The sequence below is a fragment of the Pelodiscus sinensis genome, chromosome 33 (genome assembly GCF_049634645.1).
Source record: "Pelodiscus sinensis isolate JC-2024 chromosome 33, ASM4963464v1, whole genome shotgun sequence".
NCBI classification, from domain to species: domain Eukaryota; kingdom Metazoa; phylum Chordata; order Testudines; family Trionychidae; genus Pelodiscus; species Pelodiscus sinensis.
Window position 1 is genome coordinate 12,151,583 of NC_134743.1, and position 27,616 is coordinate 12,179,198.

Consider the following 27,616-nt stretch of genomic DNA (forward strand, 5'->3'; position numbering starts at 1 on the left):
TGAGGGTGGCAGGGGGATGGGTCCCTGCGAGGGGCGTGTGGGGCCCAACCTGCCCTGGGTCCCTGACATGGGGGCGCGTGACCCCTGCTGGCCGCTGGAGTCACCCTGGTCCCTTCCCTCCCGCACAGAGCCCCCCTGCGCCTCGGCGGAGCTCTGCCAGGAGCGGGTGGACTCCCGGGTGGAGGAAGTGGCCATCTACGACATCGAAGAGCAGCTCCACACCCGGGACACGGTAGGAACCTTCTCCACACGGGGGGGACCCGAGATTGTCCGGCCCCTTCCCAGCACGTCCCCCCCCCTCCGGGAGGGGCTTGTCCCTGGGGATCCCCCTGGGGCCCCTTCTCCTGCATGACCTGGACCCCCCAAGCTGGGGGCTCTTGTCATGCACCAGCTGGGCCCCCACAAGCCTGAGGCAGCAGTTGGGGGGGGAGTGTGGGTGCTTGGACAACCAGCAGCTCCCACCTCCACTCCTGGGAGGCCTGAGCCCTGCAGCTGTCCGTGGGGGGCAGGCAGGCCCCAGGCTCACAGACTCTCTCTGGGGTGCAGAGCCCAGCCGCCCTGCAGCGGTTCCTCTTGGCCATCCCCCTCGCCTGCCTCGCCGCCCTCCAAAGGGGCGAGGACACCCTGGCGCCGCGCTGCTGCAAGGACACCATGATGGCCAGGATCGTTGTAAGCGAGTCGCGGCAGCCGGGAGGAGGGAAGGGGATACGTGGGGTGGACAGGGGTCTGCCTGGGCCATGGCGGCAGGTGGGGGTGCTGGAAACGGGATGGGTGGAGCCAGGAGGGCTGGAGGTGGACATGGGGAGGGTGGGTGGGGATGCTGGAGGAGGGAGGGACACAGAAATGGGGCAGGTCTGGGGTGCCGGACAGGAAGGGGGATTCGGGACAGGGAGGGGTCTCCCCGGGCCATGGGGGGCTGGAAGGGAGCCGAGCGGGCTGCTGGGGATGCGCCTGGGGAGCAGGGATGAGGAGGTTCAGAGGCTGGTCACCAGGGCAGGGAGGGGCAGGAGACGGCCTGGGGACAAGGATTGAGCTGGTCCCGGTTTGGGAGGGGGGTGCTGGGAGGGGCCCTGTGTCGGGCAGGGGGGCTACAGGGCAGCGGGAGGCAGTGGGGTTGGATCCTGCTGGGTGGGGGCGCTGGCCGCGTGAGCGTCTCTTGGGGGCCCAGCCTCACACGCCCCTTTTTCCCCTTGGGTCTCACAGGAGATCATGGAGGACTCGCCCCCCCCGCTGGTCTTGGCCGACTGCCTCAACGCCGCCTGCAGCCTCAGGTACCGACCCCCCCCCCCCGCCGACTCCCCCCCAGAGCAGATCCCCTGGCCAGGGAGTGGGAAAGTCTCTGTCTCCTGCTGCTGAATTAACAGTCTCTGCCCCTCTCTCCTGCCAGCACCTTGCAGCCTCCCCTGCGGGCCCAGCTCCTGAGCCCCCTGCTGACGGCGGCCGTAGGACAGACTGTGTCTGGGGACTGGCAGCAGGAGCCCATCCACACTCAGGTACGTCCCTCCGGGCCCTGCTCCCGGGCTGGGCTGGAGCTCCAGAGAGGAGGGGGGGGGCAGAGGGAGGGAAGAAGCTGCAGGTTTGGATCCTTCCCTCCAGGTTTCCCGTTGCTCTCCCGGGGGGCCCGTCCCTTCCATGCCCAGCCTGGGCTCCTCCCTGCTCTGCGAGGCGGCTCAGACCCTGCTCAAGGCTGGACCCCGGAGCCAGCGGGTGGCCTGGATTCCCCAACCCCCCCTCTGACCCAGGGCTCCCCCTTGTCTTGCAGCAGTTCATCCGGGCCCTTCCCTACGACCTCCAGGCCCTACTGGCGAGCCTCCTCGCCGAGTCCCCAGACACCGCCCGGCTGCAGCTCATAATGGAGGTGAGCCCCGTGGGGGGGACGGGGCCATTGTCCCTGCTTCCTCGGGGGGGGGCCGAGAGAGGAGCAGTGTCAGTGGCTGGGGGGGGGCACAGTCCGAGAGGAGCCCCAGGCTCTGCCCAGAACCGGCACCTCCCTACGGGTCCTGACCTGCCTCTTTCCCCCCCAGCACCTGAGCCCGTGGCTGGAGTCCCGCCTGCCCCAGGAGCGAGCCAGGGCCCTTGGCAGCACCACGGCCCTGCTGGGAGTCGCCACCACCCTCCCGGGGTTTGACGTAAGTGACCTCGGAGCCGGGGGGTCTGGGGCTGCAGGGCGCGGGGCTGGGAGCGTCCCCGGGAGGCAGAGGCAGGGCCGGGAATGGGCCGGGAATGGGCCGCGTTCTCCTTTCCCCGGGGAGGGGCGACCCTGGGCCCTTCAGGGGGGCTCTTGAGGGACTGGGCCTGGGGACTGGGGAGTGGCCGTCAGTGGATCCCCTTGTTCCACCCCCGGAGTGACCCTTCAGTCGGGGCCATTGCTCTGGGTTGTCTCCTCGCAAGGCCGGCCCCGCCCCGCCCCGGGAGGTGTCTCTGTCCGTCCCCCGAGCTCAGACCCGCCTCGGCGGCCGTTTGCATGGGACGTGCAGCCCCAGGATGCTGAGGGACCCCCCCTCTTCTCTCCCCTCAGAACTCCGCCGACTGGCCGAGGATGGGTCACCACGTGGCCCAGCTGGGCCTTTTTATTTCGGACCCATCCGAAGACGTCAGCCGGCTGGCCCGGGAGGGGGTGCACAGCCTGTATCAACTCCTCCTGCACCACAGGGGTAAGGAACCCAGCCGGGACCTGGGCCCCAGGGACACCCTGAGGGTGCCGGCGGCGGGGGGAGGGGACCCAGCCCTTTTCCCCCAGACTGGCCCAAGGGGGGATGCGTCCCTCTGTGTTCCCCTTCTGCCCCCTGTGCCCCTCCATTTGCCCAGGGATGCCTGCAGGGACCCGTGGGAGGGGAAGGGCTCAGACCTGCCAGCAGAATGACCCTGTTGTGTCTCTTGCAGGCCTCAACATCCACCAGGCAGAGGACCTGTGGTGCAGACACTACTACAAAGAAAGATGGGTCCTGGCTCACAGCAACAGCGTGAGGGTGGGAGAGGTAAGGACGCGCTGCCAGGGCAGGGCAGGGCTCGGGGGTGGGGCTGGCTGGGGCCCTCGTGGGGGTAGGAGGGTCTTGGGGGCAGGAGGAAGCTGTGACCTGGGGCAGGGGTTGGGGTGCCGGGTGAGGAGAGCGTCTGGGTGCAGGGTCTGGAAGGGAGTTTGGGGGAGGAGGAAGCTGTTTTAGCCCCAGGAGTTGGGGCCGGGCTCTGGGCCGTCAGCTGAAACCTCCTGTGCTCTTGATTCCAGGTCTTTGGGCAGCTCTTTACAGCAGAGCAGGAGAATTGCTTTTTGGACAAGGCTCTGCTCGCTGCCCGCTCCCCCCTGCGGCGCCCCAGCCAGGCCGGGCTGGTCCTGGCCCACGCCCTGCATGGGCAGGCCCATCAGCTCCTGGAATACATGGTGAGCAGCCGGAGCAGATCAGGAGAGTGGGGCAGGGCCAGGGTCTCCTTCCCATCCCCTCAGGGAGTCCCCCGCCCCTTTCCTCAGGCTGCCCCCACCCCACGTCCCTGCTGGCAGAATCCCTCCTGCCCCTGCGAACGTCCCTGGGGGTGGGGGAGGCTCTGAACACAGAAACTGTCCTAGGAGGCGGGAGGGGGCCGAGGTGTCAGGAGCTCGGGGGGGGGGGGGGTCAGGAGCTCACCCTGCGGGCCTGACGGGGGGTGACCAGAGAGCAGGGGGAAGGAGGGTGGAAATGCTGGGGGGGGCAGTTCCCCTGAGTCCCCAGGGATGAATGTGACGGATTCTGCTTCCCTTGCAGCAGGAAGACACCCAGTGAGAGCAGCAAGAGCTGAGGAGCCAGCAGCTGCGTCCCCCTCCCCCCAACCCTCCCAATTGTATTGAATTGTATTTACATTCTCATTAAACAATGTTTCAAAAAACATTTGGATCAGGCTTGGTCAATAATTTGTAATGGGGGGGCCATTTTGGCAACTGATCAAGGGCCGCATTTCTACCGAGGGCTTTGGGGTCTGGGACGGGGCGGTTGGGTGCAGAAGGGAGCTTAGGGGTGGAGCCTGGGTGCAGGGGGGGGGGGGTATGATCTGGGGCGGTGGATAGGGGTGCAGGGTCCAGGAGGGGGTATGGGCGCAGGAGAGGACTCTGGCCTGGGGGAGGGGCTCTAGAGGGGTGCAGGGTCAGGGAGGGAGCTGTGACCTGGGTGAAGGGGGAGCAGAAGGTTTGGGGGAGGGGGTGCGGGTGCCAGAGAGGAGTCTGGCCTGGGGGAGGGGTGTCGGGGGGGTGCAGGGTCAGGGAGGGAGCTGTGACCTGGGTGAAGGGGGAGCAGAGGGTTTGGGGGAGGGGGTGCGGGTGCCAGAGAGGAGTCTGGCCTGGGGGAGGGGTGTCGGGGGGTGCAGGGTCAGGGAGGGAGCTGTGATCTGAGGGAATGGGGGACGCAGGTTCAGGTGGTCGCCTGGGACAGGCAGTCGGGGAGGGGACGTGGGCGCCAGGGGCAGGCTCTGGCTGCGGAGGTGCCTACCTAGGCAGCTGCGTATGGGGGAGCCCGACTGTCACCTGAGGGGATGGGGGAGCTCAATTTTCAACTGTGGGGAATGGAGGAAATACTGTGGAGTGGAGGGAGCGAGATGGGGGGGGCTGAATTGTTCCCGGAGGGGAGATCTCCCTGGCTTGGAGGGGGGGGCGTTTCCAGCAAAGCCCTCACATAAGAGGGGGACTGACGGGGGGAGGGAGAGGACGGGGATGGGCAGGGCAGGTGGAAATGGGGAGGGGCAGGAGAAGGGAAGGGGGAGGAGATGGAGGAGAGCAGGGGATAGGAGTGGGGGTGGGGATGAGGAGCAGGACAGAGGCAGGGCAGTGGTGGTGATGGCTGAGCGATGAGAACAGCTCGCAGGGAGCTTAAAGCCAGCAGATGCTTTTCGGCAGAGTTGCCATTTGCCCTGGCGGCTTTGCCAGAATAGCTGTGCCAGCGGGGGGGGGGGCGGGGGGGGGGGCTTTTGCCACACACCCAAGCCAAGCCAGCTGTGGCGGCAAAGCCTTGTGATGTAACCTAAGCCCTTGGCAAGGTCGGGATCAACCTGCTCTGACAATTTCTCGGACCGGCGGGATGAGAAACAAGGATCGTGCAGGGAGATGGGGATGACTAGGAAGCGAATCCAGGTGTGGGGGGAATATCCTGGGTTGGAGGGTCAGTCGATACCCCCGCCTGCCACTGTCTGCCGGGGCTCTGCCCGCAAGATGGAACCAACAGCTGAGTTTGCTTTTCTGCCCCGTCGTGGGCACAAAAGGCCCAGAGCAGCCTCCTGCTATCTTGGAGGAAAGGGGCCAAAGTTCAGGAAGCAGGTGCCAGGCTGGGCTGGAATCCGCGAGCTCCGCTTTTGCTTTGCCCTTCCTGGAAGCTGGGCTGCAGGTGAGTGGTGGTTTCATCTCTGCTCTTGGGGTGTTTCTTGTGGGTTCCGAGTGTGGATCTGAGAGGGGCTGCGCAGGGGCAGTGTCATGAACGAGCTGTAAGCGTTACAGCCCCTTCTGCGCAGGCTGGCTCCAGCCTCCCGTCTGTCTCCAAGCCCTGGGGGAGAGGCGGGAGGCCAGCAGCATGGCTTAGTGGAGGGGGCAGGGGGTTGGGTGTAAGAACTCCCGGGTTCTAATCTAATGCCACCTAGTGACTAAGGCACAGAGTTGTGTGTTAGACCCTTGCTCCTCAATTCTGCGCTCACTCTCGCGCTGGTGACCTTGGAGAGGCCTTTCAGGTCTCCCTTTCCCTGTCCATCAAAGGCAGGCAAGTGCGATGTAATGCCCTGGAGCAAGTGCTTTGGGACGTGTCGCACAAGTGTGCCTGGCTCACAAGCGTGTCAGCACAGGTGTGTAAAAGCGTGACGAAGGCTTTGAGATCGATGCCGAAGGCTTGTGAGTCAGTGGCTGGCCAACTGACAGGGAAATGAAAGGTCAGAGTTTGGTCAGTTAGATTTTATGGTAATACACTGAGACGAAGCACTTTGGGCGTATATACGATAATGTCTTTCCAAGTGCGTTAGTTCAAGCCGTGTCCTAGGAGCCAAGAGGTGAGACAAACATGCTTGGTCCTGTCTCGGTGCAGGGGTGGACTAGATCAGTGCTTCTCGACCAGTGGTACGAGTCCCCTTAAAGGAACTCAAGAGATGTCTGGGGGACACGTCAACACAACTGAAATTTGGAGAAAACTGAATTTTAGTTTTCAGTTTGACAGCGCTTTATTCTTTTTGTACCTTTTACACCCAAAAATGCCATCGCCCGCCCGGCTACGATGCAGTTGTTTAAACAAATGTGTTGCAACGGTAGAAAAAAATTGTGTGTGTCTGAAAACTGTAGGTACTGGGGGTACTTACACATTTTTTTTTAAAGGGGGTACATTATAAAAAAAGTTTGCGAAACACTGGACCTATCATGGTCCCTTCCACTCAGACTTTTCTATGATTCTGTGACAGGGCTGGCCGATAATTTTCAGAAGGGGGCCACTTAATGGATTTTGGTATGGGGTCATAGGCCGGCTCCACCCACAGAAGGGGCGGAGCCTGAGGCAGAAGGGGCGGTGTTGTGGACTAGCCCACCCTCAGAGTTCTCCGTGGCTGAGGCTTTCAATTAAAAGCACAGAAAAGAGCTCACAGCTTTGCCACTACTGGCAGCTGTCCAGCGTGGCTACAGCTTTTTAAAGGGCTCGTGGCTCCTGCCCTTGCTGTAACCATGAGCCGTGAATCATTTAAAATTGGATCCTGCTGCCTGAGTCCCCACTTAGAATTCGGCGGCATGGGCAGCAGGATCTAAACAGAAAGCGGCCAGATCACAGTGTTTGGTAGGTTGCATCTTACCCAGCCCTGTTCTCTGAGCTGGTTTCGAAACCTCCGTGTCCTCCTTATGGTCTGACAGCTGCAGATTTACTGCCTGTCTCTCCTCTCGTGGCCCAGCCTAGCCGCAGCTAATGGACTAACTCAGGTTAGCATCACCTGCCCTGTCTTGGTGACTCTTCACAGCTGAACGGCCTATAAGGCATCGTGCTGGTCTTCTGATCTCTTGGTGACTCCTCTGCCTTCTGTTTATTTCTTTCTCCCTAGCTGGCCGATCGAGTCAAGCCCTGTCAGTGCGTGAAGGCCCCAGGAATTACGAGTGCGGTGGTCTCCCATGCCCAAGGTAATCGGCTGGCTAGTAATGGATGGACTGCTTGGTTATCAGGTTAGGCTGCACAAGCCAGGTCTATGGGACCCTATGGCCAGCTGGCACCTGGCTCACAGCTGTACTAATCTGAAAATGGCTGGAAGACACCACCATCATTAGGCTCCAGAGTCAACAGCACTTGCTCCTCTTGGAGCTACTTGTCCGTGGCAGGCAGCACAGCTTAGCAGCTCATTGGGACGTCTCCTTTCTGTTGTGAGATCTGGGCACTTTAGAATGGCTGTAGCTATTGAAAGCAAAGGCGCACAGCTATAGGCATGGGGGTTTCCAGCTTTATTCACCAAGGTGGCTGATTCCAGGAAGCAAGGGTGTGTGTGTGTGGGGGGGGTGGGGAGTCCTGTACAGAGGGTTCCCTGGCCCCTCTGCTTCCATGGCTGTGCAACTGCCACCAGGTGGATTAGAACCTGGGACTTTTGGAGCTTAGGGCAGGAGCTGCTACAGCTTGAGGTATAAGTCAGTTGCCTCTCAGCATAGGCTGAAGAGCTCCCTTGTAATAATTGCTTGCTGGAAGTGGTCTCAGTGCCACTCCATAGGATAGTGACCCACATCAGGTGGGTGGGTTACAGCTGCAGGCCTGCTCCCAGCATGCGGATCTGCTCTCTGGGCGGCGTCTATAACTCTGTGGCTGCAGCCCTGCTCCCAGGACTGGATCTGCTCTCTGCCCATAGGCGTGCGCAGCACATTTCATTAGGGTGTGCACCCAAAGAATGTTTTTAAATGTACTCTTTGACCCCCATTAGCCACGCCCCCTGACTCCCATTAGCCACGCCTCTGGAGGTAACACTTTCAGGGCAATATGGACACATGACCAGAAATAAAAGGTGTCATGTGACCTCCCCCCCCCCCCCCCCCCAAGGACTTTTCCCACCATCCACTTACCAATAGGGATTAGTTTGGCCCTCACCAAACCCCCCTCATGCAACGATCCTGCAATTGCATTAACCCAATGTGTGAGACATTAACTCGGGGGGTGGGGAGGCTGGGGGAAGTGTTACCTCTAAGAGTTTCCTCCCATGAGCACAATACATTTTGTGTTGTGCACCAGTACTGAGTGTGGCTTGTTTGGATGTGCCATGGTGGCACCCAAGTTATTCATAAATATCTTATGAACCACTTACCTTTCCCCTCTGCTGCCCTGTCTCCTTCCCTTCCTCCATCAGCTCCCCTGGTGCCTGCTGCCCCCCCAATCCCTCACCCACCTCTGCTGTCCTGACTCCTGCCCTTCTCATTGCCCTCGGCCTTCCCGAGACCTGCCCCCTCCAGCAGCCTTTCTCTCTCCCCCTGTGCCCACTCCTCCAGTAGCCCCACTCTGACCATGTGAGCTACCCCTCCTCCTCCCCTCTTCTAACACCTCCCTCTACACACCTGTCCTGCCTCTCTCCTCTGGTGCTGGTCCCTACCCTGCAGGTGTCTGCCCTTCTGCTTCACCCCCCGGACTCCCTGGCACCTGCACCTTCCCTTACCCTTGCACCCTCTTGGTGCCTCCCCCTTCCCTCACTGCCCCTACCCACTTTGCCCACTCCCTCACCACCCTCTGCCCCCGTTCCCCTCATGCCCCTGTGCCTTTACACGTGCCTTGCTCCATCTCCGCCTTCCTCATGCCCACCCCTTCTTTCAAGCCTTCTCCCAGCACCTCCCCTTCTCCCCTCTAGCCCCCAAAGCCCTTCCCCTCTCCTCTCCTAGCATCATCCTGCCCCCCCCCCCCCCCCCCCACTGACACCTCCCCTCCTGTCCTTTTCCTCATTGTCTCCACTTGGCCCCCGGGCATTTGTCTCTCTCCTACACCCTGACCCTTGGTGCCTTCCCCTTTCATCTCCTGACCTGCCACAAACCCCCACCCCGCAGACTCAGGTTCCCAAAGTTCCGGCAGTCCCCATCACTTGGTGCCTGCGCTGGGTCTGACTCGTAGGGTTGCCAGGTAGACCCTCCCCCCAAAAAACGGACACACTTGATCCTGGGCAGGGGGGAGGGAGGAAGAGGGACTGGCTGGGGGGGGGGGGGGGCAGGAACTGGCTGGAAGGAAGAGGGGATGGGAAGCAGCTCTGGGGGGGAGGGGCCAGATCCTGACCCTGGCCCCCCCTTCTCCCTCCCCGAGGCCAGTCATGCTGCCCCTGACCCCCCCTTCCTCCCTGAGGCCAGTCGCACTGCCCCCGATCCTGACCCCGGCCTCCCCTTCTCCCTCCCCGAGGCCAGCCCTGCTCCCCAGCTCAGTGCGGGCCCCTGCTCTCTCCTTAGCTCAGTCCCACTCTGCCGACCCTGGCTCCCTCCTGGCTCCCTGCTCTGCCAGTCAGGCTGAACTGGGACTTTAGCCTCTCCCCGTTGTTCCTGGGGACTGTCAGTCTCAGGATTTTGATCTCTCATTTCCCCTGCCTTTCACTGAGTTTCAGTAAGGAGCTAGCAGCAATAATGCCTCTACTTTTTCCCCCACTCCTGTGCGGAATACATTTTGTTATGTGCACCAAGGCATGCACGGATGTGCACTGTTACGTCACGTGGAGTTTCACAGCATGGGAAGAAATCAGTGGAAATACAGAGAGCTTGAGTAGTTGCAAGTGTCCATTTTATTGCATAGCACGGAGCTAGCTAGAAAAAACCCAAACCAGCTGGGCTGACCCCCAGTGACCTAACGCAGTTACTATAACAACAAGATCTATGTCTACACCCAGTACACCACATGCACCACCACTAGAAACACATGCTACCGGCTAGCAAACTGGGCAGCATTTGAATGTCTCCTGGCTGGCCGCCCAAGAGCTCAGCTTGCAGGGAACACTGGCTAACCGTCCCCTTCCACCTGGAGAAGGGAGAGACAGGAAAGCAGCAACAGAGCATCTGCCTGGGGGAAGCCCGAATCCCATGCAGGAGTGGAGCCCTGTTCCTTGTTCCAGGCACTTGCTAGAGTCCCCTCCCGTAGCTGCAGCTATGGCCGGCAGTTTTAAAAGCGGACTTACGCTGGCCCTGCAACCCGAGCGACTCTGTCAGTGGGTGCTTATCACTCCATCACCTCGAGCTGTTTAACCAGCTTGTTTAACCAAGGAGGGAGGGAAAGGGAAACCTTTGGCCATTTGAGGGTTGCGTGCCAATGGAGGGAAAGGGGATGGATAAAAAGGGGCTGAGCACACGGTACTGCCTCTTTTTAAACCCAGGCCCAAAGATGTCCTGGAATTCTGGGCCACTGGCCTGAAGGAGATGGTCAAACTGCCTGGCAGCTGGACTTTTGGAGTCTTGTTATTCCTGGGCTCCTGGTAGCGATGGCTCCCATTCCAGGGGATTCCTGCCAGGTAGTTTACCTCAGACAGCAGCTTTTATTCCCCCGTGTCACTTCTCCCGGTATCTGAGACTTTGGTCATGGGGATCAAGCATTTAACATGATTCCAAGAGGAACCGGATGGTTCATCTAGCGAGCCAGGCTCACCGATATTTGAGTAGTTAATAAAAATCCCTAGTTGCTGTGTGTAGGTCTAAAAAGTGAAGGTTAGTATCATTAGTCTTATTTTACAGACAGGGAATAACCTCTCCAACCTGTGGGAGAGGCAGGAATAGAACCCAGGTTTCCTGATACCACAGTCAGGGCTTTGTTACCAGGCTACATCCTGTACTAGAAAGGATGGGCCTGAAGCATGGGCCTGGTGTAAGGCCTGAGGCCTGAACCAAAGTAAGCAAGAGTTAGCTGAAGAGAAACAGGCAGGTCGTGTCAAAAGCAGACGGTTGCCTGAAAGTCTTGGGACTTAACCCTAACTGTCTTGCCTGGAAAGGTTGAAACCATAGACAAAAGGTCCTAGAAAGTCTCCAGGAATGCTAGAGAAGCAGGAAGCGAGTTGACAGGAGGCCAGGAAAGAAAATGGAAACAGAATTTGGGGGTTTGAATTGGAAGCAGTGATGTGCCTGTTGTTGTGTGATCATGCCTGGAAGATGTGAATTAAGCCAGGAACCTGGGCAAGCAGAATCCAGCGACTTTCTTGGCTAGGGAAAGACTAAATCTTGGAACAAGAGAGATGTGAGTAGAACAGGGAATTTTTAGTCAGATGCTACTAGGTTATTTTCTTTATTTTTTTAGTTTGTTGGACTTCTTTTTGCTAAGCACATGTAACTATCCCCCTTTACCCTAGAACTCTTCAAACTGAATCCCAGGGAAGCGATTTTCTGTGTTTTAATCTTTCTTTTTTCAGTTTCTTTGTAACACCTAGCAACCAAGTAGATACGCTGGAGGGCAGTAGATATGCTGGAGGGCAGGGATAGGGTCCAGAGTGACCTAGACAGATTAGAGGATTGGGCCAAAAGAAATCTGATGAGGTTCAACAAGGACAAGTGCAGAGTCCTGCACTTGGGATGGAAGAATCCCGAGCATTGTTACAGGCTGGGGACCGACTGGCTAAGCAGCAGTTCAGCAGAAAAGGACCTGGGGGTTACAGTGGATGAGAAGCTGGATATGAGTCAACAGTGTGACCTTGTAGCCAAGAAACCTAATGGCATATTAGGGTGCATTAGGAGGAGCATTGCCAGCAGATCCAGAGAAGTGATTATTCCCCTTCATTCGGCTCTGGTGAGGCCACATCTGGCGTATTGTGTCCAGTTCTGGGGCCCCCACTATAGAAAGGATGTGGACGCATTGGAGAGGGTCCAGCGGAGGGCGACCAAAATGATTAGGGGGCTGGAGCGCATGACCTATGAGGAGAGACTGAGGGATTTGGGTTTGTTTAGTCTGCAGAAGAGAAGAGCGAGGGGGGATTTGATAGCAGCCTTCAACTTCCTGAAGGGAGGTTCCAAAGAGGATGGAGAGAGGCTGTTCACAGTAGTGACGGATGGCAGAACAAGGAGCAATGGTCTCAAGTTACAATGGGGAAGGTCTAGGTTGGATATTAGGAAAAACTATTTCACTAGGAGGGTAGGGAAACACTGAGATGGGTTCCCTAGGGAGGTGGTGGAATCTGCATCCCTAGAGGTTTTTAAGTCTTGGCTTGACAAAGCCCTGGATGGATTGATTTCGTTGGGATAGGTCCTGCCTTGGGCAGGGGCTGGACTTGATGACTCCTGAGGTCTCTTCCAGCTCTATGGTTCTATGATTCTAAGTAATGTTTCACCAAGTGTATTTGTTTTGTTAATAGACGTCACATTTTTAAAACCATGATCTGATTCCTGCATCCTAGAGGGCGGAAGGTTCTGTATGCACGTGCCTAAGACAGCAAGCCATACTTCTAGGAGAAATTACAGGTTTTCAAGCTCTCTCTGGAGGGAGTGTCAAGGACAAGGAAGGTACCCCACAGGAGGGAATTCTGAAATGCGCCTGTCTGGTTCTCAAAGGGGTTTGTGCATTTGGATGATGGCAGCAACACCAACACAAGCCTCCAGTGGCAGGGTATTTTAAAGTCTCTTGTGGGCCCCCACCTTCTGCACTTGGAGTGCCAGAGTGGGAAACAGCCTTGACATGACCCCTCTCCAATTTATCAACATCCATCTGGAATTCTGGTCACCAGAGCTGGGCACAGAACTCCAGCAGCAGAAGTTCAAGTGCCGAATAAAGAGGCTAAGTCGGTTCCCCACTCTGGCACTTGGAGTGCAGAAGGTGTGGGCCCAAAAGAGACCTTAAAATACCGTGTCTCTATGGGCTTCTGCTTCAAAACTCCCCAAGGTCACAGATTCCCTGAGCTTAGGAGGGTTGCTGCCTCTACCCAAGTGGAAAAAAACTTTTTCTTCTTGAACGCAGGAAGAAGTCACTTGGGAACGTATTCCAGAAGGGTACCCCAAACTCTTTTACACAAGAGCCAAAAGAAATCTGATGAGGTTCAACAAGGACAAGTGCGGAGTCCTGCACTTGGGACAGAAGAATCCCAAGCATTGTTACAGGCCTGGGACCAACCAGCTAAGTAGTAGTTCTGCAGAAAAGGACCTGGGGGTTACAGTGGATGAGAAGCTGGAGATGAGTCAACAGTGTGCCCTTGTAGCCAAGAAGGCTAATGGCATATTAGGTTGCATTAGGAGGAGCATTGCCAGCAGATCCAGAGATGTCATTATTCCCTTTTATTTAGCACTTGGAAAGAAAAAAAGAAAAATGAAAACAAACTGTAATTTCTGATAGCTGTCCTCTTAGTCTTAGGCAGGTATACACAGACCTCCTATTACTTTCCAGGATACAAAATCAGATCATAGCCTTAAAATAGGTGATTATATTAAGAAAACAAAAAGGTATTCATTTGTAAAGCTGACTTGGCTGCTAGGAGTTATAGCGCAACTGAGAAAAGAACAGATTAAAACACAGACAATTGCATCCCTGGGATTCAGTTTAAAGTTATAGTGGGGAGAGGAGGGGATATGGATTTAGCACAGAGGAGTTTAACCAAACAACAAAACAAAAAAATAACCTGATCGCATCTAAATAAACATTCTCTATCTACTCAAGGATCCACACTTCCAAGGTCCAGTCCAATTCTAGGCCCAGGTATTCTTTTTTTTAGGCATGATGTCCCTGCCCAGTTCAATTCATCCCCCCCCCCCATCCCCTTCCACAGCTCCAGGATTAAACTCACAAAGAAAAACAGCAGACAGATTCCCTTTTAATGCAGATCTGAACTCTTTCTTCTCACTGGTGCTCCTGGCTCCCTGCCAACACTTTCTAGCTAGCTAGGTTTAACCCTTTAGTCACTGAATACTGGGATGTTCAGAAAAGAACAGTGGGCCTCCCATCCATCACAGAAGCGAGACAACCTCTTTACTCCTGCTCAAGCGTTTCCTGTTTATACATCCCAGAATTACAATAGCTTTTTAAGCCCCAACGCCACAATGGGAGCTCATGTTCTGCTGATTACCCACCATGACCTCTACATCTCTTTTCCCCGCCCTGCAAGTCTGGCCCACAGAACCATGGGAAGTGGCATAGGCTAGCCTGGGCCAGGGCAAAGGAACACGTGGGCCTTTCTCTTCTCCATCTCTCCCTCTGCATCGCACAGCAGGGCGCAGGAGTGCCAGGGGGCTCTGTGGACGATGTTTGGCTTAATGCCAGCGAAAGCAGGGTCTACAGGAGTACTTACGGGCTCCTAGTGTTAAGAGCTGTGATGTGGTTGCCTCAGCAGCGTGGCTCAGTGCTTCTGTTCTTGGAGCTCCGGTGTTATCAGTGGTCAGTGCAGGTAACGCAGCCTGCTCCTGCTGCAGATCTCGCTGTTATGCACAAAGACCGACCACAGGCACCGTCTGGTGACAGAGGCACTTGGCCAGGTTTATAGCCGTGTAGTCACAGATCTAGTGCCCTGGATTTGCGGTTACGCGTGCACCAACTCAAGTGCTCCAGGATGAGGAGCAAGTCAGTCAGTAAGTCTCTGTTGTCCCTTCGGCCATGCAAAGGGGGTAAGGCCAGGCACTCCAATATTTATAGCCTAAAATAAACTTGTCTGGTTTCGGACATTTGTTTGCTCCTTCCCCTTGTACCTAGTACCTTGAACCGAAAAATATTAGCAGAGACACTGTTGAGCATCCATTGCGGATGCGCTCGGTGAGGCTAATCTTCGTGTTTTACCTCATCCCCGTTGCAGGGTTCCAGACCAAGGAGGATATCTGCGTCGACGGAGGCATGTAGTCTAGACACACCCCTAATGAAGCACAAGAAGTTGCTAACGAGTGCTTCATTAGCATACTCTCTGCCTGCAAAAGCCCGCAGTGTAGATATAGCCTTAGGTCGAGAGGCCCAACTCCACCCCCGTCAGGCTGACTGCATGCTTCTCTCCAGCCTACAAGCAGGGTCAGGAAACCTTCCCTCTTCATTTCAACACACCCCTCCAGTGGTCCCTGCATTGCTAGCTTTTGCCTGCAGAGAGCATGCTATTTCCCCTGCCGTGCCAACTTGCTCAGCGGTGCCCCTAACAGAATCCAAGCACACGGCAGTGGGGTGTGCCGGGTACCATACCTGGCCCCGCAGCCGGCCGGCCCGCCTTGTTTGCTAGAATCTGAGCAAGCCCAGACAGGTTCCTCTCGGGAGCTCTAGCGGACCCTTCCTAGAAACGTGTTTGGCGACATGTTCAGTAGATGCACGGCACTAACGGGTGCTCCCACTTCTCTTCCAGATGGACACAATCGGCTTGAAGGAGGAAAACGTCCCGCTGTACAAACAGAGGCTCAGGGACCATAATCTCAACGGGCGCGCGCTGGTCTACAGTGACAACACTGAAATCAAAGAGGCCCTGCACATGAGTCTTGGCGAATGGACCCTCTTTAGCATCCATTTCCTTGGAGTGTTTCCCCCGGCGAATTTGGCCTCTTCTGTGGTGTCCCCCGTCCCGTTCCACGTCAGGCCAGAGGCTCTGAAGAACATGGTTGCCTTAAGAGAGACTGTGGCGAGAGGGAGCAAGCTCTCTCTGAACAGCTCCAGGGAAGATCTTTGGGAAAAGAGATAACTCTGAATCCTGAACACAGAGGTGAAAGTGCCCTGGTGCGCAGCTCCAGCAAGAACTGCAAAGACCTGGGCTGCAACAGGACAGTACCTATGAGAAACTGTAAAGTTACTTTCACGGCCGCCTGTACAAAACCAGAAGCAAGATCGGGGCTTTCGCCCACAATGTACCTCCCTGCGTCTCCAGTGACATCGCACGGATGAATCATAGAATCCTAGAGCTGGAAAAGACCTCAGGAGTCATCAAGTCCAGCCCCCTGCCCAAGGCAGGACCAACCCCAACTCAATCATCCCAGCCAGGGCTTTGTCAAACGGAGACTTAAAAACCTCTAGGGATGGAGATTCCACCACCTCCCTAGGGAGCCCAGCCCAGTGCTTCCCCACCCTCCTAGGGAAATAGTTTTTCTTAATATCCAACCTAGACCTCCCCCGCTGTAACCTGAGACCACTGTTCCGTGTTCTGCCATCCCTCACTACTGAGAACAGCCTCTCTCCATCCTCTTTGGAACCTCCCTTCAGGAAGTTGAAGGCTGCTCTCAAATCCCCCCTCACTCTTTGCTTCTGCAGGCTAAACAAACCCAAATCCCCCAGTTTCTCCTCATAGGTCATGTGCTCCATACCCCGAATCATTTTGGTCAAGCTCCCCTGGACCCCCTCCAATGCGTCCCCATCCTTCCTGTAGTTGGGGGCCCAGAACTGGACGCAATATTCCAGATGTGGCCTCACAAGAGCTGAATAAAGGGGAATAATCACTTCTCTGGATCTGCTGGCAATGCTCCTCCTAAAGCACCCTAATATGCCATTAACCTTCTTGGCTACAAGGCCACCCTGTTGACTCATCTCCAGCTTCTCATCCACTGTAATCCCCAGGTCCTTTTCTGCTGAACTGCTGCTTAGCCAGTCGGTCCCCAGCCTGTAACAATGCTTGAAGCAATCAGATGACAAGAGAAGAATTAAGGATCCGGGGGGGGGGGGGGAGGAGGGGGGGACTGTACTGGGTCTGAGGGATTTGGGGCACATTCATGTCAACGGGGCTGGTGACAGACGTTGTCGGGCCCTGGGTAATGTATGGGAGGGGGTCGGCTCTAGACCCCCTCAAAGGGGCAAAGCTAAAGGTAGGAGGGGCAAGGCTAGGGCCAATCAGGCCTTAGCGCCACCCACCCTGCACCAGACAGAGCTCTAGGATTGATTTCATTTGCCCGGGTCTCTGGCAGTGGCGGCTGCCATAATAGTCGATACAGTGACCCAGAGGCCTGGACCCTTTTAAATCATCAGCTCCCGGGACAACTGCCCCCTTTGCCTCTCCCCCTCCCCATCCGTGGCCCCTGTCTGTGGGGCTTCAGACCCTGGTGGTCAAAGTATTTTGGTCTGGTTAGTACAGCAGGGGACAGGGAGTTGGGACATACGGGTCCTATTCCTAGCGCTGCCACTGGCTTGCTGTGTTTTTGAACAAGCTGCTCCTCCTTTTTGGGACTCAGTTGCCTCTGTAGTAAGTTGCGGGTTGGTAACATAAAATCAGCAGGCCCGAATAAAGGCCGGTAACATAAAAACAGCAACAGGCCTGAAATCTAGGAAGCAAGACTTTGGCTCAGTGGAACCGCAGGCAGGAAAGAGAAATAGTATAAGCCAGATCAAGCATAAAGGTCCAGGCACAGGTACCAAGCACATTTATAGAATCCTAGGGCTGGAAGAGACCTCAGGAGTCAACAAAAAATCCTCATTAAAAAAAAAATTGTTTGGTGTTCCTCGGTCTTAAAAAGTTTAAGAAACACTCGTCTAGACAGTACTGGGTCCTGCCATGAGGGCAGGGGACTGGACTCGACCTCTCGAGGTCCCTTCCTGCCGGCTACATGTGGCAATGAAACGGTAACTCGAACTAAGTCCTTAGTTCGAATTAACTGTTACATCTCATTCTATAGCAGCGCGGCAGTTACTTCGGGCTAGTGGAATTTCAAAATGGCGACCGGACGGGAACATGCAAATAAAGCCTGGGCTATTTAAATCCCGGGCTTCATTTACAACTCCGGTTGCCTGCTTTGCCTACCTAGCTCAAATTAACGAGCTAATGTAGACATACCCTTATTGACTAATTGAGTAGTCGATGGAAATTCCACCAACTACTGGATTAGCTGATTAAGCGCAATTTAACATCCCTCGGTTGAGCTACCACATATGTTTTAGAAAGACATCCAATCTTTATGGCTTGTGTGTAGTTCAACGCATTAAATTCCAAGCAGGTTGCTGAAGTTTCTTTTTTTCATCATGATTGGCAATTTGACCAGCCTTATACAGTAATGGATCTTTACCATTCCTCTGATTTCTTTTGTTCCCGATATATTTAAACATTTCCTAATTATCCTTTATGTTACTGGTTATAGATTTTTTCCCCCAATTTTAGCTTCTCCTATCAACTGTTTGCTTTTTCATAACTCGCATCCTCCCTTTTTTCCCATTTGCTTTATATTTTTTTCTTGTGGTGTTTATGACAAAAACTAAAACATAGGACATAAACTTTGAGTCCTATTTATAGTACTTTAGGTTGGTTTAATGGAAAAATGGGTTGATACAGAGTAAATTGGAGTTCAAAATAACCCTTTCTCGGGCAATTTTTCTCTCGAAAGCCTCACCTTTTTCAGCCTCCTTCCACTAACTTCTGATTTTAAATGTCTGGATTGTTAGACATGTGCTCAGGAAACCTTACCTGTCACTAAACATAGATTTTGTTTGTGTTAATTATAGATATGAATGGAGCTAGTTAATCCCTGTTGTAAGATTCCAGTGGAGCCAAAGAAAGTAAACAAGTAACTAATTTGGGTCAATCTTTCTACTTGACAGTCCCTAGGAATCTACCGTTTCAACATTTCCTGGGAACAGAAACACAAGTTAGAACAGTGATAGAAATGTAGCCGTGTTAGTCTGGTGTAGCTGAAACGAAATACAGGACTATGTAGCACTTTAAAGACTAACAAGATGGTTTATTAGATGATGAGCTTTCGTGGGCCAGACCCACTTCCTCAGATCAAATAGTGGATCTGAGGAAGTGGGTCTGGCCCACGAAAGCTCATCATCTAATAAATCATCTTGTTAGTCTTTAAAGTGCTACACAGTCCTGTATTTTGTTACAAGTTAAAACACTCATTAATTTTGGCTTCATTCAGCTTTCCCTTGGAACAAATTAAAAACATAGTTGATAAGTGGCAAAGTTGGTGCATGGGAGTGAAGGACACGTTAGCTCATTATGCCTACACAGGGGGATGTCACACTGGTCTGACCAGTTCCAAGGACAGTTGGGCTGCCATAGAAAGGGATGCAGAGCTGCTCTTCAGGAGCTCCATGGATTAGACCTATACTGCTGTTGAAGGAATTGGGGCTCTCAAATAAAAGAAGTCCCTTGCCTTAGAATCATAGAATCCCAGGGCTGGAAGAGACCTCAGGAGTCATTGAGTGCAGCCCCCTGCCCAAAAGCAGGACCAATCCCAACTCAATCATCCCAACCAGGTCTGTGTCAAACCAGGACTTAAAAACCTCTAGGGATGGAGATTCCACCATCTCCCTAGTTAGCCCATTCCAGTGCTTCCCCATTCTCTTAGGGAAAGAGTTTTTCCTAATATCCAACCTACACCTCCCCCACTGCACCTTGAGACCATCACTCCTCGTTCTGCCATCGTCACCACTGTGAACAGCCTCTCTCCATCCTCTTTGGAACCTCCCTTCAGATAGTTAAAGGCTGCTATCAAATCCCCCGTCATTCTTCTGCAGACTAAACAAGCCCAACTCCCTCAGCCTCTCCTAAGTCATGTGCTCCAGCCTCCTAATAATTTTTGTTGCCCTCCACTGGACCCTCTCCAATGCATCCACATCCTTCCTGTAGTGGGGGGCCCAGAACTGGACACAATACTCCAGACGTGGCCTCACCACATTCCAATAAAGGGGAATAATCACTTCCCTAGATCTGCTGGCAATGTTCCTCCTAATGCACCCTAATATGCCATTAGCCTTCTTGGCTACAAGGGCACACTGTTGACTCATATCCAGCTTCTCATCCACTGTAACCCCCAGGTCCTTTTCTGCAGAACTGCTACTTAGCCAGTCGGTCCCAGCCTATAACAATTCTTGGGATTCTTCCATTCAAGTGCAGGACTCTGCACTTGTCCTTGTTGAACCTCATCAGATTTCTTTTGGCCCAATCCTCCAATATGTCTTGGACACTCTGCACCATATACCCTACCCTCCAATGTATCTACCTTTCCCCCTAGCTTAGTGACATAGGCAAACTTGCTGAGGGTGCAATCCATCCCCTCATCCAGTCATTAATAAAGATGTTGAACAAAACCGACCGTAGAACCGGTCTTTGAGGTACTCTGCTTGAAACTGACCGCCAGTCCGACATCGAGCTGTTGATCACTACCCATTGAGCCCAACAGTCTAGCCCGATTTCTATCCATCTTACAGTCCATTAATCCAATCCATACTTCCTTAACTTGCTGGCAAGAATAAGTCCAGGTATATCACATCCACTGAATTCCCCATGTCCACAGAGCCAGTTACCTCGTCATAGAAAGCAATCAGGTTCGTCAAGCATGACTTGCCCTTGGTGAATCCATGCTGACTGCTCCTGATCCCTTTCCTTATTCTAAGTGCTTCAAAATGGATTCCTTGAGGATCCCCTCCATGATTTTTCCGGGGAGTGAGGTAAGGCTGACCGGTCTGTAGTTCTGTGGATTGTCCTAAGGAACATCTTGGTACCATTTACCTCCCACAAATAAAGTACATACCGACCTATGTTCAGGACCAGGTCAAAGTTGACAGCATAACAGATAGTAAGTTGACAGTATGAAGACTAGGAAGTAAGCCCCCTTCTGCAAGGTAAGGGACGGTAACCAGGTAACAGGGGGTAGCAACCTGATACATCAGGAATGTATAAAAGTTCACCTCAAATGGTGTTCACCAGCTGACTGTGTGGGGGCACTGGATGGTGCTCAGTGGGTGTTAGGACATTGCCACGGCTTCCATAAAGTGTAGCGGCGCAGCGCTGAGTCTGTTCGCTGGCAACTATTATTGCATGTTGTTACGCAAAAAATCTGCTTGGGCGATTTCGAATCTTATCTGGTTTGTGGTCTCTGGGGACTCTGGGCACGGAGACCACATCCAGCGATAGTGACTCGGCTCTGCAACTTTAGCGAAGAGCCAGGTGGCTTGTACCTCATGCAGTAGAGAAGGCTCCAGACTTACAAACCAGGTAACAGAACTTTTGCGTTCTCCTCCAGCAGCAGGCGCTCCGACACAGCTGGACTGAGTACAACACCTGCAAATAACCCAGTTAGTTAATGCAAGCATAAAGAGAGGCAGCCTGGCCAGATGTAACCATTCATTAACTTCCAGGCCAGAGAGGGCCATTGTGATCTTCAGTCTAGCCTGGCATCCTATGAGGTGCACACAGGCCCTTCTCTTCCACTTGTTTAAACAGAGGCACCCTGGGGCACCTTAAAGACAAACACGTGTATTTGGGCATCCGCTTCCAGGGGTAAAAAACACTTGGACCTGCTTTTCCTCCGCAACAGCTGATGCCCAAATAAATCTTCAAGGTGCCACAGGACTCCTTGTTAGTAATGACTGTTGGGGTTGCCCCTCTAAGGCTATGTCTACACTGCAGGCTTTTTGCACAAGAACAGCTGTTCTTGCGCAAAAACTTGCAGAGTGTCTACACTGCGTGCGTGTTTTTGCACAAGTATTACAGTACAGCATCAGCAAAAAGGGCTTCTTCCGGAAGAGTTATTCCTCTCCCCACGAGGAATAAGCCCTCTTGCACAAGAGCTCTTCCAGAAGGCGGCAGTGTAGACAGGCAACATGAATTTCTTGCGCAAAAAACCCCTACGGCTAAAATGGCCATCAGAGCTTTCTTGTGCAAGACAGTGTCGACACTGCCATGGATGCTCTTGTGCAAAAGCACATCTCTTCTGCAAAAGCACATGGCAGTGTGGACGCGCTCGTATGGAAGACCTTTTGCACAAGAGCTCTTCCAGAAGGCGGCAGTGTAGACAGGCAACATGAATTTCTTGCGCAAAAAACCCCTACGGCTAAAATGGCCATCAGAGCTTTCTTGTGCAAGAGAGTGTCGACACTGCCATGGATGCTCTTGTGCAAAAGCACATCTCTTCTGCAAAAGCACATGGCAGTGTGGACGCGCTCGTATGGAAGACCTTTTGCACAAGAACTCTTCTGCAAAACAGTTCTTGTGCAAGAAGCCTGCAGTGTAGACAGAGCCCACGAGTTTCAGAGGGGTAGCTGAGTGAGTCTGTAACAGAAAAAACTTAAAACACAACATATAGTCACCTTAAAGATTAACAAACCGTGTCAATGGGATCATGAGCTTTCCTGGGCATAGCCCACTTCTTCAGACGACTGGAGTGTTGTATGTCCAGAACCAAAATGAATAGGGGAGGAAAAAATGGGAGGGGGGGGGAAGGAGGCAGTGGGTATGTAAATATCAAAGGGAAAACCCAGCTGGTATGTAACGGGCACCACTGATAAGAGTTGTTGGGAATTTCCCAGGAACCGATCGGGGTTTCTTAGGAACAAGTTTAAAAAGGGGTGAGAATCGGGGTGAACTGGGTGGATGCCTGGGTGAGGGTTGGGTCGAACAACGCAGGGAGGGAAAAGCAGGAGCGTGGGGCGTGAGGGCAGGTGAGCGCTGCGGTGAAAGCCACGTGCGCTGGCCGGGCCGGGCCGGGCCCCTCTCTCCTCCAGCTGACTAGCAACTTGCAACTTCCACTGCCTGCCCACGTGGCCCTCGGAGGGCGGAGCTTCCCCTTCCCTGCGCCCGCCCCTGGGGCCCTCCAGCCAATGGGAAGCGAGGGCTAATGTTGCTGGTGTTTCAACATTCGGAGCCGGCTGGCACAGCTGCTGCCGCGGGCCCGGGAGCTGCGAGCAGGCAGGAGGCGGAGGTGAGGGGCGGGGGGGCGGTGACTCCTGGCCCCCCAGCGCAGGGGGGTCCGGGTCCGTACGGGGTTACCAGGCCGCGCGCTCCCCTCGCTCTTGGAGGCGACGCTGGTGCCAGTGTCTGCTTCAATGCGACCCTACAATAACAAGCCCCAATCGGCCGAGTCGCTGCTTGTTTCACCTCGTGTCCCCCTGCGCTGCAGAAATCCTGCCTCTGCTGGGCCAGCCCCGAGACACGGGGTTGCCCCTGGATTGTAAGCAAGCTGCCCCCTTCTCCCCCATGCTCCCCGTTCCCTGAGTATCCGTCCTGCCCCCGCAGCCTGCACAAATCTTCATCCTTTAGGACCAAATAGGAAGGGGAGGGGGCGAGGGATTATTTTCTTTATTCCCACCCCCCCAGCGGAAGGAGCTGTTCTCTGTGTCTGTGTTTACAAACCAAGGAACGTGTTTCTCCCTGGTTTGGGTTGGGGGGTTTTTTTTGCCTGTTTCTTGACAAGATTGATTGAAATGTTGGTCTGACTAGAGTAGTCCCCAAGTTTAGCGCCCTGCCCTGAAGCAGGACGAAGTCAACCAAGACCTACGGGTTTGTCTAACCCTGTCTAATTCTTTCTTCCCACCCATGCTTCCCCAGAAGGGATCAGACAGGCTGTACACAGCGGGTGTTTAAGTCTCAGCTTGACAAAGCCCTGGCCGGGTTGATTTAGTTGGGATTGGTCCTGCCTAGAGCAGGGGGCTGGATTTGATGACCTTCTGAGGTCTCTTACAGCTCTATGATTCTATGATTCCCTCCCCTTTCCTTCACCATCATTAATATCCTTTTGCAGTGAGTTCCAGAGGTTGATTATACACTTCAAAATACGTCCGTTTTAACTAGAGCTGGAAGGAAGTTTTCTGAGGGGATGTTTTTCCATTGGAAAACGCTGATTTTAGTGACCTTTTGTTTGGAAGGGGAAAACTCCACCATTTCAGAACATTAAAATGTAGTTTTCCATTCCTGAAATGACTCTTTGTTTGGTCTCTTTAAAGTTTATCTTCCGTAATCCACCGTACTACATTTAAAAAAAGTCAAAATCTAAACAAAATGTGAATTTATTTGCAGAACTGTGTGTGATCAGGAAAAAAAAGTCAAAATCCTGGAATTTCTAGTCCCAATTCAACCCTACTTTTAGCCACCTTGGTGCCAGGGATGTAAAATCTCATTTAATTAGCTAACCAGTTCAACAATATGTTGAACCAGTTAACCGATTAAATGGGACACGTAGGATGTGTTAAAGATGGGCTTGGAGCAGCCCACACACCTACCCCCGTGGCACACTGCTGTGACTGCTGAGCAACCCTACCCATGGCGTGCCAGAGTGCCCTCTGCCTATGGCTGGTGGAGGGCTGCTCCAGCCCCCTCTGGTTAACCATAACCGGCTTACTGGTTAACCATTCACTTCCGAACTTGGTGTCCCCACTGCTAACATTAGGACACTGGTCCCCAACACGGTGCCCGCATTTGTATGCGCCCGCCAAGTGCTCAGGGCTGGCCTGGCCCCGGGCACGTGGCGCATGTGCGGTGCCGGAGCTGGCCCCGGGCGCATGGTGCACGGTGAGCGCCGGCCCCGGGGGCGCCGCAGATTGGCTGCCCGCGCTATGGCCACGTGGCGCATGGGGGGAGCGCAGGCTCCGGGCGTGCGGCACTTGCAGGGTGCGCAGGCCCTGGGCGCACAGCGCTTGGAGAGCGCCGGCCCCGGGCGCACGGTGCTTGGGGGGGGGAGAGTGCCAGCGCTAGTGCCGGCCCCGGGCGCGTGGCGCTTGCAGGGTGCGCCGGCCCCGGGCACGCGGTGCTTGGGGGGAGAGCGCCGGTCCCGGGCGCGCGGCGCTTGGTGGGAGGCCCGGCCCTGGGCATGCGGTACTTGTGGGGGGGGGGGGCGGCCCTGGGAATGTGTCTATGGGGGGGCCCCGCCCCCGGGTACGCAATGGGGGGCTCCGCTCCAGGGCGCCCTGCGGGCAAACAGCCACAACCCTTGGCGCCCGGCAACCTCAAATGGTTGGGGACCACTGCATTAGGAGAAGCCATTGGCTGCCTCCCCTGCCCCGCCCCATTCCTTCTTTGACATTCCCCTGCTCCCATGGGGGTCACGCTGCCCCCCTTTGAGAGCTGATGCTGAAAAGTGCTGGGAAAGCTCGGGGCGATTATCTGCCTGACCCCGGTGAATAGGAGCTGCCAAAGGCCCTGAAGTGTGACAGACCCTGGAGCTGTGACCGGCCCTTTCACCCAGCAGGATGTGCCGAATGCCCCAGAGGACCAAGGGATGGTGGGCGTGGCACTTCAAGCACACCTTGATTTTCTTCTGTCAGGGCTGGGGCATCGGACCGTCCAGGCTGGGTTCCTGTGATTTCCCGCGCGTGCTGGGCGGATGGTTTCCTGTCCAGTGCAGATTGCTGCTGGTGCGGGACCTCTGCATATAAATGCTGGGTAAGTCCTGGTGGGTTTTTAATGGGCACTGCCATGTGGTTTGGTAACTCAGGGTGCCCCTGTATAAAACTATGGTACGCCCACATCTTGAATACTGTGTACAGCTGTGGTCTCCTCACCTCAAAAAAGATATTTTGGCAATGGAAAGGGTTCAGAAAAGGGCAACTAACATGATTAGGGGTTTGGAATGAGTCCCATACGAGGAGAGGTTAAAGCGATGGGACTTTTCAGTTTAGAAAAGAGGAGACTGAGGGGGGATATGATAGAGGTCTATAAAAACATGAGTGGTGTGGAGAGAGTGAATCAAGAAAAGTGATTTATTAGTTCCCATAATAGAAGAACTAGAGGACACCAAATGAAGTTAATGGGTAGCAGGTTTAAAACTAATAAAAGAAAGTTCTTCTTCACACAGGGTGTAGTCAACCTGTGGAACTCCTTGCCAGAGGAGACTGTGAAGGCTAGGACTATAACAGGATTTAAAGAGAAGCTAGATAATTTCACGGAGGTTAGGTCCATAAAAGGCCATTAGCCAGGAGATAGAAATAGTGTCCCTGGCCTCTGTTTGTGGAAGGCTGGAGAAGGATGGCAGGAGACAAATCGCTTGATCATTGTCTTTGGTCAACCCTCTTTGGGGCACCTGGTGCTGGCCACTGTCAGCAGACAGGCTACCCAGTACTGCCGTTCTTATGTTAGGGTTCTTGGTTGGGGCACAGGGCAGAGCCCATCGGTTCAGAGCTGCTAAGAGCAGAGTTATTTGCACTTACGTCCCAGCCAGACTCCCTCGTATCCCCTAACACAGGGCTGGGGGGATCCTTTTTTGGGTCGGGGGCCACAGAGAAATCAGTCGGGCCTTGTAGTAGTTGGGCGTCAGGAGTGGAGCTTAGTGCCTACGGGGCCAAGGGAAACAGAGAGGGCACCATGTCCACAGGGCCGGGGTGCCATTTTCCCTAGGGCCTCCGGGGGGGGTGGAGGGGGGAGTGTGTCTATGGTCTAGGAGCCAGGGCCCACCAAAGATGAATCCGACCCAGGCTCTGGTACATCTCTGCAGCGCTGCCGGCCGGTTCCCCCACCTCTTGGTCCTCAACCCAACTAGACCCGCTTCCCGACGGCTGGTTGCCCCCCGGCCAGCCCCGCTCCCTCCAGCCCCCTCCCAGCCAGCCCTGCTTCCCGGCGGCCCACATGCCCCTTTGTCTCCTTGGGTCTCACAGGAGATCATGGAGGACTCGCCCCCCCCGCTGGTCTTGGCCGACTGCCTCAACGCCGCCTGCAGCCTCAGGTACCGACCCCCCTCCCCCCCCGCCGACTCCCCCCAGAGCAGATCCCCTGGCCAGGGAGTGGGAAAGTCTCTGTCTCCTGCTGCTGAATTAACAGTCTCTGCCCCTCTCTCCTGCCAGCACCTTGCAGCCTCCCCTGCGGGCCCAGCTCCTGAGCCCCCTGCTGACGGCGGCCGTGGGACAGACAGTGTCTGGGGACTGGCAGCAGGAGCCCATCCACACTCAGGTACGTCCCTCCGGGCCCTGCTCCCGGGCTGGGCTGGAGCTCCAGAGAGGAGGGGGGGGGGCAGAGGGAGGGAAGAAGCTGCAGGTTTGGATCCTTCCCTCCAGGGTTCCCGTTGCTCTCCCGGGGGGCCCGTCCCTTCCATGCCCAGCCTGGGCTCCTCCCTGCTCTGCGAGGCGGCTCAGACCCTGCTCTAGGCTGGACCCCGGAGCCAGCGGGTGGCCTGGATCCCCCAACCCCCCCTCTGACCCAGGGCTCCCCCTTGTCTTGCAGCAGTTCATCCGGGCCCTTCCCTACGACCTCCAGGCCCTACTGGCGAGCCTCCTCGCCGAGTCCCCAGACACCGCCCGGCTGCAGCTCATAATGGAGGTGAGCCCCGTGGGGGGGACGGGGCCATTGTCCCTGCTTCCTCGGGGGGGGCCGAGAGAGGAGCAGTGTCAGTGGCTGGGGGGGGGGCACAGTCCGAGAGGAGCCCCAGGCTCTGCCCAGAACCGGCGCCTCCCTACGGGTCCTGACCTGTCTCTTTCCCCCCCAGCACCTGAGCCCGTGGCTGGAGTCCCGCCTGCCCCAGGAGCGAGCCAGGGCCCTTGGCAGCACCACGGCCCTGCTGGGAGTTGCCACCACCCTCCCGGGGTTTGACGTAAGTGACCTCGGAGCCGGGGGGTCTGGGGCTGCAGGGCGCGGGGCTGGGAGTGTCCCCGGGAGGCAGAGGCAGGGCCGGGAATGGGCCGGGAATGGGCCGCGTTCTCCTTTCCCCGGGGAGGGGCGACCCTGGGCCCTTCAGGGGGGCTCTTGAGGGACTGGGCCTGGGGACTGGGGAGTGGCCGTCAGTGGATCCCCTTGTTCCACCCCCGGAGTGACCCTTCAGTCGGGGCCATTGCTCAGGGTTGTCTCCTCGCAAGGCCGGCCCCGCCCCGCCCCGGGAGGTGTCTCTGTCCGTCCCCCGAGCTCAGACCCGCCTCGGCGGCCGTTTGCATGGGACGTGCAGCCCCAGGATGCTGAGGGACCCCCCCTCTTCTCTCCCCTCAGAACTCCGCCGACTGGCCGAGGATGGGTCACCACGTGGCCCAGCTGGGCCTTTTTATTTCGGACCCATCCGAAGACGTCAGCCGGCTGGCCCGGGAGGGGGTGCACAGCCTGTATCAACTCCTCCTGCACCACAGGGGTAAGGAACCCAGCCGGGACCTGGGCCCCAGGGACACCCTGA

General features: G+C 55.5%; 1 protein-coding gene across 1 annotated transcript; it reads left to right on the forward strand.

The window, feature by feature from the left end:
- LOC142823353 (uncharacterized) lies at positions 1-27,616 on the forward strand. Its single transcript, XM_075914290.1, has 15 exons — positions 1-232; positions 547-669; positions 1,204-1,271; positions 1,388-1,493; positions 1,763-1,858; positions 2,025-2,129; positions 2,519-2,654; positions 2,884-2,978; positions 3,227-3,379; positions 26,067-26,188; positions 26,307-26,412; positions 26,683-26,778; positions 26,945-27,049; positions 27,439-27,574; positions 27,606-27,616. Exons 1-15 carry the CDS (start codon positions 17-19, stop codon positions 27,614-27,616), a joined length of 1,674 nt encoding a protein of 557 aa, XP_075770405.1. The 5' UTR covers positions 1-16.

Bases quoted from the DNA above. Each gene is read 5' to 3' on its own strand.
- LOC142823353 (XM_075914290.1), top strand. From the start codon at position 17: ATGGGTCCCTGCGAGGGGCGTGTGGGGCCCAACCTGCCCTGGGTCCCT. The intron at 2,130-2,518 runs GTAAGTGACCTC...CTCTCCCCTCAG, and splicing joins CCACCCTCCCGGGGTTTGAC to AACTCCGCCGACTGGCCGAG. The intron at 2,655-2,883 runs GTAAGGAACCCA...TGTCTCTTGCAG, and splicing joins ACTCCTCCTGCACCACAGGG to GCCTCAACATCCACCAGGCA.